The sequence below is a fragment of the Salvelinus namaycush genome, chromosome 10, assembly GCF_016432855.1.
Source record: "Salvelinus namaycush isolate Seneca chromosome 10, SaNama_1.0, whole genome shotgun sequence".
Classification (NCBI taxonomy): Eukaryota; Metazoa; Chordata; class Actinopteri; order Salmoniformes; family Salmonidae; genus Salvelinus; species Salvelinus namaycush.
In genome coordinates, this window is record NC_052316.1 from 19783882 (window position 1) to 19800843 (window position 16962).

Sequence of the window (16962 nt, forward strand, 5' to 3'; positions counted from 1 at the left end):
TATAAATGCAGTATAATGTACATTTTTACAAGTCTAGTCTTTGACAACATAATTGCATTGAGTGCCACCCGTTTCTCTATTTTAACATGCAGCCTCTGAAGGTATCAGTCTTAAATATCAAGATTAGCAGATGAAAGCGGGAGATTGGTAACACTGCTATTTATAGGCCTTACAAATAGAGGGAAGTTTGGGGAATATTAAGGCCTGAACATTAGTTTATAGGCAGTGATCAGAATCTCGTAAAGGTTACAATAACTGCTTTACTGGTCATCCGATCCAAATAGCTTTCTCCCTCCTTGGAACAGAGCCTTCAGAAAGTATTCATACCCCTTGATTTATTCCACTTTGTTGTGTTACATACATTTTTCCTCACCCATCTACACATTATACCTCATAATAAAAAACTGAAAACATGTTTTAGACATTTTAGCACATTTATTTCTGTTAAATACAGAAATATCAAATTGACATAATGCCACATTTAAATGAGGGACGCAAAAAACATACCAGTCAGCATAGCGGGACAAGAAAGCAAGAAAGACCGACGGCAAAAGCAAGCCAGCACGACGGTATGCGCTGCTATGGTGATTTCAGTATAGAAACAACAGCCGGTGCAAATAAACATCCGGTAGAAAACAATGCAAAGGCAGACTGCAAAAGTTGAAATATTTTAACTGTGGTGGCAAGTCCTGTCTACCGTTGCGCCTGACGGCATTTACTGTCGTGCTCTCATTGAAAACAATGACATCCGGTTTGCCGTCTACCTCGTACCATCTAAACACAGGATAAGTATTCACACCCGAGTCAATACTTTTGTAGAAGCACTTTTGGCGGCGATTACAGCTTTGAGTCATCTTGGGTATGTCTGTATCAGCTTTGCACATCTGGATTTGGTGATTTTCTCAAGCTCTGTTAAGTTAGATGGGGAATGGCGGGGAAACAGCAACCTTCACATCTTTCCACATATTTTCAATGGATTCAAGTCTGGGCTTTGGCTGGGCCACTCACATTCTTGTTCTGAGCCATTCCAGCGTTGCTTTGGCTGTATGCGTGGGGTCATTGTCCTGTTGGAACGTACTTCGCCCCCAGTCTAAGGTCGTTTGCACTCTGAAGCAAGTTCTCAAGGATTTGCCTGTATTTGGCTCCATTTATTGTTCCCTCTTTCCTTACCAGTCTTCCAGTCCCTTCTGCTGAAAAGCACCACCATGCTTCAGGGTAGGAATGGTGTTAGATGGGTGATGAGCTGTGTCTGGTTTTCTCCAGACATAGTGCTTTGCATTCAGGCCAAAGTTCAATTTTTTTTCTCACCAGACCACAATCTTTTGCCTTATGCTCGGAGTCTTTCACGTGCCTTTTTCTCAGGAGTGGCTTCCTTCTGGCCTCTCTCTCGTGAAGTGCTGTAGAGACTGTTGTCCTTCTGGCAGGTTCTCCCATCTCAGCCAAGGAACTCTAGTTCTGTCTGAGTGGTCATTGGGTTCTTGGTCACCTCCCTGACCAAGGTCCTTCTTGACCGGTTGCTCAGTTTGGACAGCAGCTCAAGGCAGAGTCTGGGTAGTTCCATATGTTTTCCATTTCCCAATGATGAGTGGTCTTGGAAACTTTCAACACTCTAGAAATTGTCACAATTATATATCGTCGATCTACGGACAGCTCTGACATGCACTGTCAACTTAGGACATTATATAGGCACGTGTATTTCTAAATCATGTCCAAACAATTGAATTGATCACAGGTGGACTCCGATCAATTTATAGTGACATCAAGGATGATCAAAAGAAATTGGATGCACCTGAGCTCAATTTGGAGTGTGAATACTTGTGTATATTAGATGTTTTGCATTTCTAAAAACATGTTTTCACATTGTAGATGGGTGAGAAATATTGAATACATTTAATTCAGGCTATATAACACAACAAAATGTGGAATAAGTCAATGGGTATGAATACTTTCTGAAGGCAATCATTTCAGTGGCCAGTCTGGCCACCAATCTACCTGACGATAACAGATTGTACTGTCCGATTGCCACAAGTCAGTGTGATTAACTTGCTTCTGTTAGTGGAGGGGAACTGAAGAATGTGTCACTTGTTGGTTGTTCCAGGCTCTGGCACTCTGTGTGCTAGCTGGCAGTGCCTAGAGGTTCCTCGCGGCCCTCCCCCCAGCCTGGCAGTCCAGTTTGTGGGATCGGGGGCCTCCCTTTCGGGCATGGACGTGGAGCTGGTGGGCAACCGTTACCGCATGTCCCTGGTAAAGAAGAGATTTGCCACAGGTAGAGTAACATGTTACTAGGCCTGGCCAATAAGATACAGTATGTGGGGCCTGGAGTTTCACAAGGTAGTATGACATGAACATTTATCAACTTCACACCTTTGTCTCCTTGGCAGGGAAGTACATGGCAGGCTGCACCTTGTGAGGAGGAGTAGGAATGACCAGGTCACCGTTGGGAGTTCCTGGAGTACACATTGCACTTTTAGGCCTCTGGGCCATACCAACCTAGTCGCCCAGGAGGGAGAGAACAGACAGACTAGGATGGTTTTGACTTTGGGACCACACATCGTGCTCACTCTTTTCCCCCCAAACTTGTTGTGTATGGTGTCCTGACCGCTAAGGACCAAACTCATTTTGGGACCTAGACTTTATTATTTTTGTATCTTTCAGCCCTGCGTCGTACATAATCCTTTTCTCTTTGTACTGAATCTTGTTCTGTTTGCATTGTGTGCCTTTAACTGCTGATATAAACTGGATATAAGAAGTTGGTTTTATTGAAGAGAAATTGTTTATGAATAAACATACTACTTGTCAAACAGAATTGCCATGGAATATTTCGGGGAAAAATGATGTCTAGTCTGAGGGCTCTATTCAATCTATCGCTAAAGGGTTACAGATTGTGATAGAAATGTAATTTCCAATTGATCCGACATATGCACCATTTACTGTGAATGCGGAACATCGCCTTAATTTCAATCACACTTCCGCGATACTAATTTTATAGAGCACTTAATCATTGAGTGGTTACAGTAATAACAGTTAATTTGCCAGGACACAAATGCTAGTAAAGCTATTGTTTTTTCCAAAAGAGGTTTCATTTCACATATTTAAGAAATAAAAGCTTGGCCAAACAGATGGTTTAATACCAATTTATTACACATTGACCAGTACAAAATACAGTTGAACTATGCAGTTTGTTACAGACTTGTCTGCCCTCAGGCTAGGTAAAGTGTAGTCAAGAACAGGTTTAAAAATACATAAAAATAAGGGTTCAAAATACAGAAGAACCAGATCTAGTTCAATAAAAAAATGATCCTCAGCCAAATCAAAACAGATTTACAAGAAACAAAGTACACAGAAATTACTTTCCAACGCACTTAAAGGCAAAGTACTGTGACAGGCACGGGTTACAAAGAGCCTTCAATAACTCAAGCTCAGGATTCTTATAGCTACTACAAAATCTGAGGGGAAACAGGGGAAACTCAACCAAAAGTGTTTAGAGAAACGCTCCATGTCGGTTGTAATTTCCAGTTGAGCAGACATTTACCGCAAATGCAGAAACATTACAATTCAATCACACTATATTGCTGATCTTCAGAGCAACTGATTTAAATCAGCTATATTTTTTCATAAATAGAAATTCTCTCAATATGGGCAAGTGACTGCCGATTTTATAGGGCATTTGCACCCCAAATATCAACGTTGTTTGTTAAATATTGATGTGTTGACCAGATGACACAGAAAATTATCAAAAGAAGACAAACGTCAGCCTCACACATCAGTCCCAGCCACTAAATAATCAAAGCAAGGAGGACATCCCCTTTAAAAACACAAACAGTACAGTATGGGGAGAGATAAATGATTGGGGAAAGACCAAGTGATACCAAAGGCCATTGATGAACACAGATTTTTTACATCAAATTAAGAAATAGTTATATTTTAAAGTTGAACAGTTTGTTGGTTTTGCACAAATCAGCCCTCCTACAGTACAATTGTACGGCTATATAATAAAATCTTAGCGCAACAGACTCAAAAGCTGTTAGCAATATGAATGAATAAACATGGATTGGGAGATTCTGAATATTTCCTTCCAATCAATATAGAATGAGTCCATTTGAGTAACGGTAAGGGGGAGAGCCTATCTGAACTCAAACAGCATCAGTTGAACTGAACAGATGCAACTAGAGTTTCCTTTTAAGGGTTTTGGCTTCGGAGGTCCAACGTTCTTTCACGTTTTGTTAAATACATACTATTTTACATCCCTTAAGAAATTTGACTTGGCCCAGACATACAGCTCCACAAAATGGATGCCAGACACCTCCAGTTAACCCAGAAGGTAGATCATCATATATATGTACAATCTGGTGGTTTCCTGAACACATTCCACCACTCTCCTTTCAGTCTTTAAAACATATCTAAATGTCTCATCAACATAAGAGGCAACTGGCTTGTCCTAGACTCTGGGGCGTGACATCTAGAAACACCCTGAAGTTCTACAGTCATGGATCAATGAGACGTGCCTTGTGTGCTCCTGAAATTGAGTTTCTGCCAAACGGCATCATAGAATCGTTATCATTTGAATGAAAAGTGATATATACATGGAAAGGGGGAGTTGGTAGAATTAACAGTAAGTGGCTCTCTCTTATAGTGCCTCAAAAGAACAGAGCATAGAAAATGATGAGGTAACTAATCATCTCATATGGCCAGGGTGTTAAGAGGTCCCTGCCTTCCAATCAACTATGAGACTAGGGGCCTACTGACATACCCAAGAGTGGCCGCGCTGGTGGGAGAGGGACAAGTCCTTTGCGTCAGTGGGTTGCATCAATGTGGGTTGAGCTGCCAGTAGCAACAGAGGCAACATGTATAGTATACTCCTACAGGTTTAAAGGTGCTTTAGAATGTCTGAGGTTCTGAAACAATACATTCATACTGCGGTAGAGGCACAGCTGAGGGAGGAGATAGACATCTGTAGTAGTGGCGGTTAAAGAGTTATCATCTAAGGCACTGGAATTACACAGCTAATAAAGGATAAGATACACACCACTCATTCGAAGTTACACGTATCCAACATCGGTACTGCACAAAGTCATCCTGAATCACAGTTGCAAAACGGGAACAAGTGAACGGAGAGAAATTAGAACTGTATACCCCTGTCAGGTCAAACCAGCCCCCCTTGGTGAGCATACATTGTTTCCCCTGGGATAAAGATCCCCTCCCCTTTAACTACACTAACTAGGAGGTAGGGTAGGGGCTGAGCCTAGTACTCTTCTCTATATACACTGAACACACTGGCTGTGTAGCGGGCTGGGCTAGCCACTCTCAGTGTGCTGACAGGACCAGAAGGGCCCAGGGCGGCAGCAGGGCTCCTGGAGTAGTGGGCTATGGCCCTCACCTCATTCGGTCTCAGATTTCCTGCAGCGAGTGGTTGATTTCGATCCTCTCTCTTTTCACGGCCGGCTCGTTGGGCCCTCGGCCCTCGTCACTGCCTATGTCACTCATGTCATCTGAGAAGGACGGGTCTAAGATGGGAAAAACAGCAGTTAAGAGCTAGGTAAAGTCTAGGTTTATACCACATTGAGACTGATAGGGAAAACGAGTCAACACTAGGAGCCAGTGGGAGTAGACCTACCTTTGTCCATGAGCATCATCGAGTTAAGGTCACTGAACTGTGTTTCAGAAGAGAGGAAAACTGTGATTAGTAATGTACTAATACAGATTTACATGCTGTCAACAAACAGGCCATATTACTCATAATCAAAAGCGTTGACCATGGAACCTGGTGTGCGATGAAATATGCATAATTATTATTTCAGTGAATTTTGCAGGAGTTCCACAGAATCGCTCAAGGAAACAGGTACATAAAAGCTCTCCCACTCACCTCTCCCATGACAGCGATGGGCGTCTCTCCGGTTGCCTGGGCGACGCGGTGCTCCACCAGGTAGAACATGTACTCATCGTAGAGCAGTCTGATGAGGTGGAAGGAGCCGAAACTAGCAGCACTACGCAGGGTCAGGTCCCTGATTACCATGGAGCTGTGGGGAGGGTGTGGGGGAGAGAAAGAGAGGGCCATCAGAGAGAGATTACATTAACACAGCCCCACTGAGCTTGAATGTGCCCCTGCCACACAAAGCTAATCACCACATTCATCAGCCTGCAAATACTCCCACACCTTGGTGAAAAGCAGCTACATTTTACATTTATACTGCACATATAGTGGCAAACAAAGATATTGGCACACTCACTTTTCTTAATTAGCTATTTCTAAAATAAGTTAAAATTGAAAAAAAAAAACTTTGTCCCCACACCTTGTAATTGGGATTGTCAACATTGCAGAACCAATTTCAATTTGTAAACTTAAGTTGGCATGGACAAAATGATTGGCACGGAGCTAGTACTTGGTTGCACAGTCTTTGGCCAAGATGACTGTAGATAAACTGTATCTTTCTGAGCTTCCTGCTCCTTTCTACTGGCAATTTTGCCCACTTGTCAGCATTCAAAGAAAATAACACCCTCCCTACAATCAAACATGGGGTGTCTCAATGCTGTGGGGTTGCTTTGCTGCCTCTGGTACTGGGGGCCTTGAACGTGTGCAAGACATCATGAAATCAGCCAATTATCAAGGTGTTTTGGAGTGCAATGTTCAACCCAGTGTCCAAAAACGGTCTCTGTTGAAGGTTGTGAGTCTTCCAACAGTACAACAACCCTAAACACACCATGGAATGGTTCAAGAAGACTGGAGTGGCCAGCTAAAGCCTTGTTCACACTGCAGGCCTTAATGATCACATCAGTTTTGTTTTGGACTACTGACTGTCCAAACGGTGAAGTTATAATTGACCAAATCGGATGTGTGTGTTCAGACACCAATCATTTGCTGACAAGCCTACACTAGTTGTCATAGTAACGATGTGTGTGCAGTCGTGTAGGCTAGTGGTGGTGCTTGTGGTTCCTATCACTCAGAAGTTATGTAGCAAGCTAAGGTGACAACAATGCCTTCCATGGAAGTTTCCCAGTTACTGTGAATGTTCAAAATCATAGGGTTAGAAAACACTTTTTGGCTAGGTGCAGCAGTCAACTAGCTAGCTGTTTAGCTTTCCAGCACATTCACTCATTTTTTTGTAAACAATTAACAGGCTAGTTAGCTACCACATGTTCTTGTCAAACTGTCAGAGTAGCAATAAACAAGATATACCGAATAACAGTCTAAAAACCACTTGAGGGGGGGCTCGAGTGGCGCAGAGGTCTAAGGCGTTACTAGAGACCCGGGTTCATTCCCGGGGTATGCCCAGAGCGCAGTCAGATTTTGGCCAGGAATCAGATTTGTATACGATTTTAAATCAAATACACATATTTAGCAGATGTTATTGCGGGTGTAGCAAAATGCTTGTGTTCCTAGCTCTAACAGCGCAGTTGTATCTAACAATTAACAAAAATACACACAAATCTAAAAGTAAAAGAATGGAATTAAGAAATATCAATATTAGGATGAGCAATATCGGAGTGGCAATGACTAGAATACAGTAGAATAGAATACAGTATATACATATGAAATGAGTAAAGCAGTATGTAAACATTAAAGTGACTAGCGTTCCATTATTAAAGTGAACAGTGATTCAATGTCTACGTACAGTGCATTCGGAAAGTATTCAGACTCATTGAGTTTTTCCACATTTTGTTACGTTACAGCCTTAATCTAAAATGGATCAAATATTTTTTTTTGCTCATCAAACTGTACACAATACCCAATTATGACAAAACAAAAACGTTTATTTTAGCTCATTTATAAAAATACAAAAACTGAAATATCACATTTACTATTTAGACCCTTTACTGAGTACTTTGTTGAAGCACCTCTGGCAGCGATTACAGCCTTGAGTCTTCTTGGGTATGACGCTACAAGCTTGGCACATCTGTATTTGTGGAGTTTCTCCCATGCTTCTCTGCAGATCTTCTCAAGCTCTGTCAGGTTTGATGGGGAGCGTTGCTACACAGATCTCTTCAGGTCTCTCCAGAGATGTTCGATCAGGTTTAAGTCTGGGATCTGGCTGGGCCAATCAAGGACATTCAGAGACTTGTCCGGAAGCCACTCCTGCATTGTCTTGGCTGTGTGCTTAGGGTCGTTGTCCTGTTGGAAGGTGAACCTTCGCCCCCAGTCTGAGGTCCTGAGCTTCAATCAGAACCCCTTTCACCCGTAGAGGGGGGAAGGATAAAACTAGTAGGGATTGACATTCACATCCTGTTGTAAATCAAGGGAGAAGATCCAGGCCTGTTCTCTCAAAATTCACCAAAGAAATGTTCTTTGTCTCAACATAACAGTCTCAGCGGGAAAAAGGTAACATGTTCAAAAGCGAATACTGGAACAATATTTCAAACAGGAACGTGGGGAATGGTAAGATGCGATCTATAGAACACTAATATCATTTTGTGATGTCATTAAAAATGTTATAAAGGAAATACTGTAACTTGGAAAGTACACACTATATAGCTGAAGTTACCATACTATGGGTTGTGCATGTAATCTGAAAAATTAGTGTTTTTGTTGAGGGGGGATGTGATTTGACAAGTTAAGAGAATTATTTTCCATAACTTTGCACAGTGAGTAATCACCACCCCGAAGTGAGGTCAGGGAACCTCCCCTTTCGAGCAAAAGGTATAAATGGGTTAAGAAAAAACCCACATTGAACCAGAAAAAGCGTGAAGCCACAGCTACACGTTTAAAATGGTTTGAAGCTTGAATCTCAACCAGAGTTGGAGTCTAAAAACAAAATCACCTCCCGGACAATCACTGGTACGACTGATTAGCTGTCCTAAGTAAGGTATCTTTGAAAGTGAATTTAAGTAGGACCATCCTGTTGCTCTGCTCAAAGCATCGTATTACGCTACTCTCATCCCCCCACTGGAGAATCATCTTCAAAGAAACATCTTCAAGAGCGAATGGAAGGAAAATCAACTCTGTAGTTCTGTTCAGGACTAGATGACAAGTCACAGGATACCGGGCAACTACGAAGAAGGACAACAGTAGAAGAGTTGTTGGAACCATTTTGGACAATCAGAGCCTTACAAGCATGCCGTAAAAAGGCTCAACCCCCTTATCAAGACTGGCCCGTTCACCGAGAGATCCCAGGCATTTCACGTAAATGCATTCATGATTTCATGCTCAAAGTGGGCAGTGGTTCATGTGCAAAATATATGGTTATTGTACGTGAGAGTAGTTTCTGAATGTGGTAATGTTAAGTGTCTCTGTCCCTCTCTCTCCCTCTCCATCTCTTCTTTAACTTCTCTAGGGTAGGGGGCAGCATTTTCACGTTTGGATGAAAAACATACCCAAATTCAACTGCCAGTTACTCATCGCCAGGAGATAAGATATGCATATTATTAGTAGATTTGGATAGAAAACACTCTGAAGTTTCTAAAACTGTTTGAATCATGTCTGTGAGTATAACAGAACTTATTTAGCAGGCGAAACCCCGAGGACAAACCATTCAGGTTTTTTATTTTTTTGAGGTCACTGTCTTTTCCATGAGTTTTCATTGGGAAACCAGATTTCAGTTCCTACGGCTTCCACTGGATGTCAACAGTCGTGAGAAATAGGTTGAGGTTATTCCTTTGTGTAATGAAGAAATACGGCCATCTTGAAGTCGAGGCACTCCTGGTGCACTCCTGGTGTCCTAGACATGCGTTTCAATCAAACAGAAGGCATGCTACATATCGTTTTAATCCTGTATTGAACACATATCATCACGTCTTCAATTTTATCGATTATTAACGTTAAAAAATACCTAAAGTTGTATTACATAAGTAGTTTGACATTTTTGGGCAAATTTTACAGGTAACCTTTGATATATTTTGTCGTCATGTTTGAGCAAGTTGGAACCGGTGTTTTTCTGGATCAAACGCGCCAAATAAATGGACATTTTGGACATATATCGACGGAATTAATCGAACAAAAGGACCATTTGTGATGTTTATGGGACATATTGGAGTGCCAACAACAGAAGCTCGTCAAAGGTAAGGCATGAATTATATTTTTATTCTGCGTTTTGTGTCTCTCCTGCAGGGTTGAAATGTTTTCTCTTTTGTTTACAATGGTGCTATGCTCAGATAATAGCATCGTATGCTTTCGCTGAAAAGCCGATTTGAATTCTGACATGTTGGCTGGATTCACAACCAGTGTAGCTTTAATTTGTTATCTTTCATGTTTGATTTTATAGTAATTTTCAGTCATTCATTTTAATGTGGCGCTATGCATTTTCTCAGGCATTTGCCAAGTGATACAGTAGCGTCTTGCCTAAACTCAGATTTTTGGATATAAATATGAACTTTACCGAAAATAAAATACATGTATTGTGTAACATGAAGTCCTATGAGTGTCATCTGATGAAGATTATCAAAGGTTAGTGATTAATTTTATCTCTATTTCTGCTTTTTGTTAATGCTCTCTTTAGCTGGAAAAATGGCTGTCTTTTTCTGTGACTTGGCTCATACCTTACATAATCGTTTGGTGTGCTTTCGTCGTAAAACCTTTTTGAAATCGGACACTTTGGCTGGATTTACAACAAGTGTAGCTTTAAAATGGTGTAAAATACTTGTATGTTTGAGGAATTTAAATTATGGGATTTCTGTTGTTTTGAATTTGGCACCCTGCAGTATCACTGGCTGTCGATGAGGTGGGACGCTAGTCCCACATACCCTAGAGAGGTTAACAAGCATTCACGTGGTGGTCATTCCGCTAGGGACCTGTCTTCAGCGTATTACGTCTCCAGTCAATAACCAGTACAGTGTGTGTTTATCCTATGTTCACATTTAATTAGCTTGTAAATAAATAATTAAACCAATTTGTGTAGTACTGAATATAAGTAAGGCTCTGGTTTTCGCAGATGCAAGGATTTTACAACTGTTCAGAATGATGATATGATACAGGGTTATGATTAATAAGTTGACTATTTATAGGCGTGATAGGTAAAGACCTTTTAGAGTTTCATTTGGGAGATGGTAACTCTAAAGAATCGCTCTCGTGGTGCCCCAGATTCTAATGAGTTAATTGTTACATGAATAATGAAAACAAAAATCGGGTAACAATTAAACATCGTTATTTAGATAAATAACAGTCTTCAGATTAATGTTAAAGTCACGACACCACCATGCGTCACGGTAGGGATGGTGCCAGGTTTTCTCCGTACGCGATGCTTTGCATTCAGGCCAAAGAGTTCAATCAGACCAGAGTATCTTGTTTCTCATGGTCAGAGTCTTTAGGTGCCTTTTGGCAAACTCCAAGGGGGCTTTCATGTGCCTTTTACTGAGGAGTGGCTTCTGTAGGGCCACTAACGTAAAGGCCTGATTGGTGGAGTGCTGTAGAGATGGTTGACCTTCTGGAAAGTTCTCCCATGTATAGATTAATTCTAGAGCTCTGTCAGAGTGACCATCGGGTTCTTGGTCACCTCCCTGACCAAGGCCCTTCTCCCCCGATTTCCACTGTGTTCTTGGGGACCTTCAATGCTACAGAAATGTTTTGGTACCCTTCCCCAGATCTGTGCCGCGACACAATCCTGTCTCGGAGCTCTAAGGACAATTCCTTCGACCTCATGGCTTGGTTTTTGCTCTGACATGCACTGTCAACTGTGGGACATTATATAAACAGGTGTGTGCCTTTCCAAATCATGTCAATCAATTTAAATTTACCACAGGTGGACCAATCAAGTTGTCGAAACATCTGAAGGATGATCAATGGAAACAGGATGCACATGAGCTCAATTTCAAGTCTCCTAGCAAAGGGTCTGAATACTTATGTAAATAAGAGATCTGTTTTTCTTTTAATGAATGTGCAAAAATTTCGAAGAACCTGTTTTCGCTTTGTCATTATGGGGAATTGTGTGTAGATTGATGAGGGGAAAAAATGATTAAACCCATTTTAGAATAAGGCTGTAAAAAAAGTCAAGGGGTCTGAATATTTTCAGAATGCACTGTTTATAGATTGGGTCCGTACCTGTAGAAGGACCACTTGAGCAGGAACTGTCGTGCGGCCCTGGGAAAGCTGGGGCTACCTTCGTGGGGCTTAAGGACCTGGTTGACCACGTTGTCAAGCCAGGCGGCCCACTGGTCCAGAGAGCTCTGCTGCTGCAGGGTCACCTTGAAGTCCTGCTCCAGCCGCTGGACCACACTCTCATCACACTGACACACCCATGACGCCTGCTCCTGTTTACCAACACACACACAAAACACATCATACAAATAATATGTACATAGACATACAGTCAGAACTATCAACAGGTGTTGATAGGTAGAGGCGTACCTGTACGTTGGCGAAGTCGACACGATTGAGGTCGCTGAGCATCTGGTTAATCTGAGAGGTGTTCTGCAGCACGGCGCGGGCCGCCTGGGCCAGGTGGTTCAGAGAGGTGTACCGACGCAGGGTCTGGGCAAATGCACTCACCACCGCTGCCTAGAAAATGCACAGGGGAGAGGTGATTGACTTCACCAGGGAATGTCTCTCAGTGTACCGTTACTACTGTATCTGGGAGTATCCAGGGACACTATCAGGATGAGCATTTTCTGTACCTTGGTGCGGACAATCTCATTGGGAAAGTCGCTCATAGCTGTGGTCAGCCAGCCCTCCAGACTCTTGGCGAAGTTGCGGATGGCCTGAGTGAGAGTGCCTGCAATACAAAACAGAACCTGGATAAATATACATGACTGGGGAGGAGTATGTGTTTGACTTGGAGTAGCAATGACGAAGTGTAGTAATAGTGTTGAAGGTATTCAGGTGAACGTACTGGGGACAGGGCGCAGCACGTCAGGGATGAGGATCTCCACCAAGGCCTGGTACAAGATGTGGTCACAGCTCCTCATCCACAGCTTGACAGGCTCATACTTGCACAGAGCAATCAGCTTCTGCCTGGGGATCACCCCCTCCATGTCCTCATCACTACAGACACACATAGCATACAATCACTAACAGCACAGTTTTAAATCACAGAAAACATGCATATAATACCTGCATGTTTTTCCTAATTCAAATAGAGTACTTTAGTGGTCTGACCTGTTGGGGATGGTGGTGGTTCCGTCACTAGATGGCGCTGTTGAAAACCAGAAGGTCTGCCACAGTTTCTCAATGTAGTGGAACTGGAGGTTCATCACCACGTCCAGAGTAGCCTAGGGGAGGAGAGGAGTGGAGGATGGGGAATGACAAAACACACCAAGTGGAGCCATGGCAACCAGACACACAACAAAGTTTCTCTGCAGCAGCCTCCCAACTGAACCCTCAGTTTGAGTGCGAGGCCAAGCCTAACACTGCCTTCCTTCCAACCCATTGATCCCATCCACAACGAGGACCATATTTGAGAGTGACTACGAATGAAACTCTAATATGAATTTAATGTTTGTTTTTTAATAACATGGGTTATAGAGCAAGGACAATACCAGTATCGCGGTATCATGGCAAGGAAACAAAACATGAGGCGGATTTAACTTCTTTAGGAAAACAGCCCTAATGTTGGAAACAATTATCGAGTCACATTTATTTTACAAAGCTAAAACAAACAATGTTTTGCAAACAGCAGGTTTTGAAAGAACCAAAGAGTTGTCTGCTTCGGGTTTTCATTTTTTCCATGGAAAACATATGGCGATACTAGTATCAACCTGGCCCTAATGATTATAGTGTGTGCTATAAGAGCTCCCTGTGACATTGGCAGGCTCAACTCCCCACCCACACGTGACTTCCTCATTCCTGTTTGAACTCTAACTTAGAGCTATGCGCATGTGCTACACACTAATCAACACTCCACTGTAACAGATCCATGACAGTAAATCTTAAGTATAATAAATCTAACACACTATACAAATTTCCAGTATGGGCTAAAAGGAGACAACTTCAGTGAGAATTTGTAAAAAAGTATTTTATATAAACGTTACACAACAAAGAGACCAGAAACAAAGGCCACAAAAACCCTACAGTAGGTTTTAATAGCACATAGACAAAACATACAGGACGCTCACTGCTGTCTATCAGTGCTCTGTGGTACAGTGTCTCTCTTCACTATGATTCACACCATGCCCAGAGATTCTCTTTTGGCAGGACATGCTCCCCGTCTCCAGTTACAGCCCAGCACAGTATAGGCTTTCCTTCAATCACATGATATGTTTTTGCTTCCAAGAATCACCATGGCAACCATGTTTACCGTTGCCCCAGCAACAGCTTAAACACTGAACTCCAAAACAAAAAGGAGAATTCCCCTGCCCCTACAAACAAGTGTTTTACCTCCCCAGTTTTACCACACAGGAAAAACAGCGTGCTGGAGACAGAGGAGAGATAGAGAAAGAGAGAGAGGAGCAGGCTGGGACTGAGGTTCCTTAACGTTGCCCCAACACACATTTACTTAATGTGGTTCCAGGCTGAAGTTTTTATTACTAATTGTATCATTCAACTCAGATTCAACGGCAGGCTTCATTGGCATGGCTGATAGCAGGATATTTGTTTCTTATCAAAAATCAACTTTGACATTAATAAATGCAAGTATGGAAGCAAAAGCCAATGAAGATGGATGTGGAGGTAATTCATGCATTGCTTGCTTGAACAAATGTTCAAATACAAAATCTACAGCTTTGTTTCCACTGAATGCAGGGTGAGGAATACGTTCTTCCTGAAACTATACCTTGATTTGTCCTTTGTACACTTGTTACCTTTATTTGCTTTGTAAATTTCAATTACCATTAATAATCCTCCTAGTATAAAGTTAACAGATCGCTGTTTGCTCACAAAGAGAAAAGCGCATTAACATTAAAAACGAACACACATAGCGCTGTGAGAGTGACAGAAATGCACCGGGCAGATAAAGGCAGGAGCCCATGTGCCCATCCACAGACAAGGCAACACAAAGGCCCAGGGGGAGGCGAGCACAAAGACACCAAGATGTCCACCCAGCACGCTGAAAGGTTAATTGGCATGTCTTAAAGGCTTCGCTGAGATGAAAGGAGGCTGGAACAAAAGGAGCGTGGTGTGGCTGGACAGAGGGAGGCCACGGATAATATCATAAACCCACGGCTTCAGCGCTTTAATTAAGCTCTTCAGGGCCCCTCTCCCTTTCTGTACATCTTCTCTCTGTAGCTTGAAAAGTCCCCAAAATATTTACATTAAACATTTCACTCACTCATCACTGTATCCCATCCAGGGAGGTGGTATTCTGATCAGCCACATTCAACAGTAACTAAGGAGGTTATAGCACCAGCTCTGAAATGGAACTTCCCTCATACATCAACTAGGACAGGACCAATGTTCGCTCAAATTCTTTTCAGCATTGAGCAAATTACAGGTCTTGTGAGCAGAAACACATTTTTTGCGAGCATTCTGTGTAACTTCCGGCGCGCATTAACTGTGAACACAGAGGCTGTACACACTAAGTTATAGGTTTCAGAAAGTGGCTAATAGGCCTACATTATGCTCAAATAGTCTATCAACAAAACCAATAGAGCAAATGCCATAACATTTCCACATTGATTCAGAAAGTATTCATACCCCTTAACTTTTCCCACATTTTGCTGTGTTACAGCCTGAATTTAAAATGGATTAAATTGAGATAGTGTGTCACTGGACAACAGTAACACACACAATACCCCATAATGTCAAAGTGGAATTGGTTTTAGATTTTTTTTTATTTTTTACAAATGAAGTAAAAACATCTAGATTTTTGAATGACTACCTTGTCTCTGTGCCCCACACATGCAATTATTTGTAAAGTTCTGTAACTAGGTCACTCAGGAACATTCAATTACGTCTTGGTAAGCAACTCCAGTGTATATTTGGTCTTATGTTTTAGGTTATTTCATTTTAAATATTTTAATATTACAACAATAACAATATTACACATCAATACAGGGACATTCCTGTGAATACAATGAAACAAAATAAATAGAACACCTGGCTAACCCCCCCCAAATTATTTTTTCTTTAATAATTCAGGACATCATTAATATGTGACAAGGCAATGAGACATTAACAGACATTCACTGACATGACTAATAATTTTGCCTACTTTAAGTTTCACAAGTTTGAGGGATTTATAAAATTGTAATAGTTCAATGAAAAAAAACTACAAAATACAGATTTTTTCCACCCCATTTACATTTGTGAATATAATATTTGGCCAAGAGAATAATAAATGTTAATAAAATAGTTATGATCGGAATTACAAGGATAGACATAATGCCATTTAACATAATCAAAGGTAAACATAGGTAATTCTGGAGATTTTACACACAACGATTCATGAATTTCAATCCATAGTTTACTAGAATAGCGGCATGCAAAAAAGAAATGCTCTATAGATTCTGAATCAAAGGAACAAAAAAACCAAGCATTTTGTCAAAATGTAATCTTTTTAAGAAATCATTAACAGGGTAGATGGAAAATATTTTCCAAAATAAGTTCCTTTAACTTTTGGGATAACTGGACAAGGTAAAAGGTGTCGCTTTTGACCATAGCATGGGTTGGTCACTTCCATAGCAATATATTGAATTATAGTCACCAAAAATTACTTCACTAACTTCCAATCGTATCCACTTATTTTTGCATTTTTTATCCAAAAGATTTGAGTCATTAATTTGTAAACTTGGAAGAGAGAGAACAAACTCATAATATAACAAAGTGTTCTTAATAAGTCCAAGTAAAGGAAGTGGAATTGCTTTGCAAACCTTCATATATTCTGAGTAATATTAATCTGAAATTTACCAATGAACTCATTAAATAGCAAAAACTCCAATGTTGTCTACCAAATCACATACAAAATGAATACCCTTGTCAAACCAAAGACCTTGAAAATGGATTTCCTATTAATTTGAATAACTCTTATTCCAAATCAATGTTTTGTGGGGGGAAAGAATTGTGCTTGAATATCATTTTCCAGAAAAATAACATTTGCTGGTGAAACAGACAATTTCACAGGTAATTTGAGGGTCAAAATCACATTTCATTAGGAATTCAAGTCCACC

The 16962-nt window shown here is 41.3% G+C and overlaps 2 protein-coding genes across 2 annotated transcripts in view; one reads left to right on the top strand and one right to left on the bottom strand.

The window, feature by feature from the left end:
• The window catches only part of fcho1 (FCH and mu domain containing endocytic adaptor 1), a 42743-nt gene extending 39950 nt beyond the window's left edge, over window positions 1-2793 (top strand). Inside the window, exons 26-27 of the mRNA XM_039002464.1 lie at window positions 2099-2266; window positions 2382-2793. Coding sequence (XP_038858392.1) covers window positions 2099-2266; window positions 2382-2410 — 197 coding nt within the window. The 3' untranslated portion in view covers window positions 2411-2793. The remainder of the gene's footprint in view (window positions 1-2098; window positions 2267-2381) is intronic.
• Window positions 2794-3118: 325 nt separating this feature from the next.
• The window catches only part of rfx2 (regulatory factor X, 2 (influences HLA class II expression)), a 69055-nt gene continuing 55211 nt past the window's right edge, over window positions 3119-16962 (bottom strand). Inside the window, exons 11-18 of the mRNA XM_039002465.1 lie at window positions 13019-13131; window positions 12753-12904; window positions 12538-12635; window positions 12272-12421; window positions 11966-12174; window positions 5864-6017; window positions 5615-5651; window positions 3119-5504 (exon numbers count right to left, since the gene is read on the bottom strand). Coding sequence (XP_038858393.1) covers window positions 5389-5504; window positions 5615-5651; window positions 5864-6017; window positions 11966-12174; window positions 12272-12421; window positions 12538-12635; window positions 12753-12904; window positions 13019-13131 — 1029 coding nt within the window. The 3' untranslated portion in view covers window positions 3119-5388. The remainder of the gene's footprint in view (window positions 5505-5614; window positions 5652-5863; window positions 6018-11965; window positions 12175-12271; window positions 12422-12537; window positions 12636-12752; window positions 12905-13018; window positions 13132-16962) is intronic.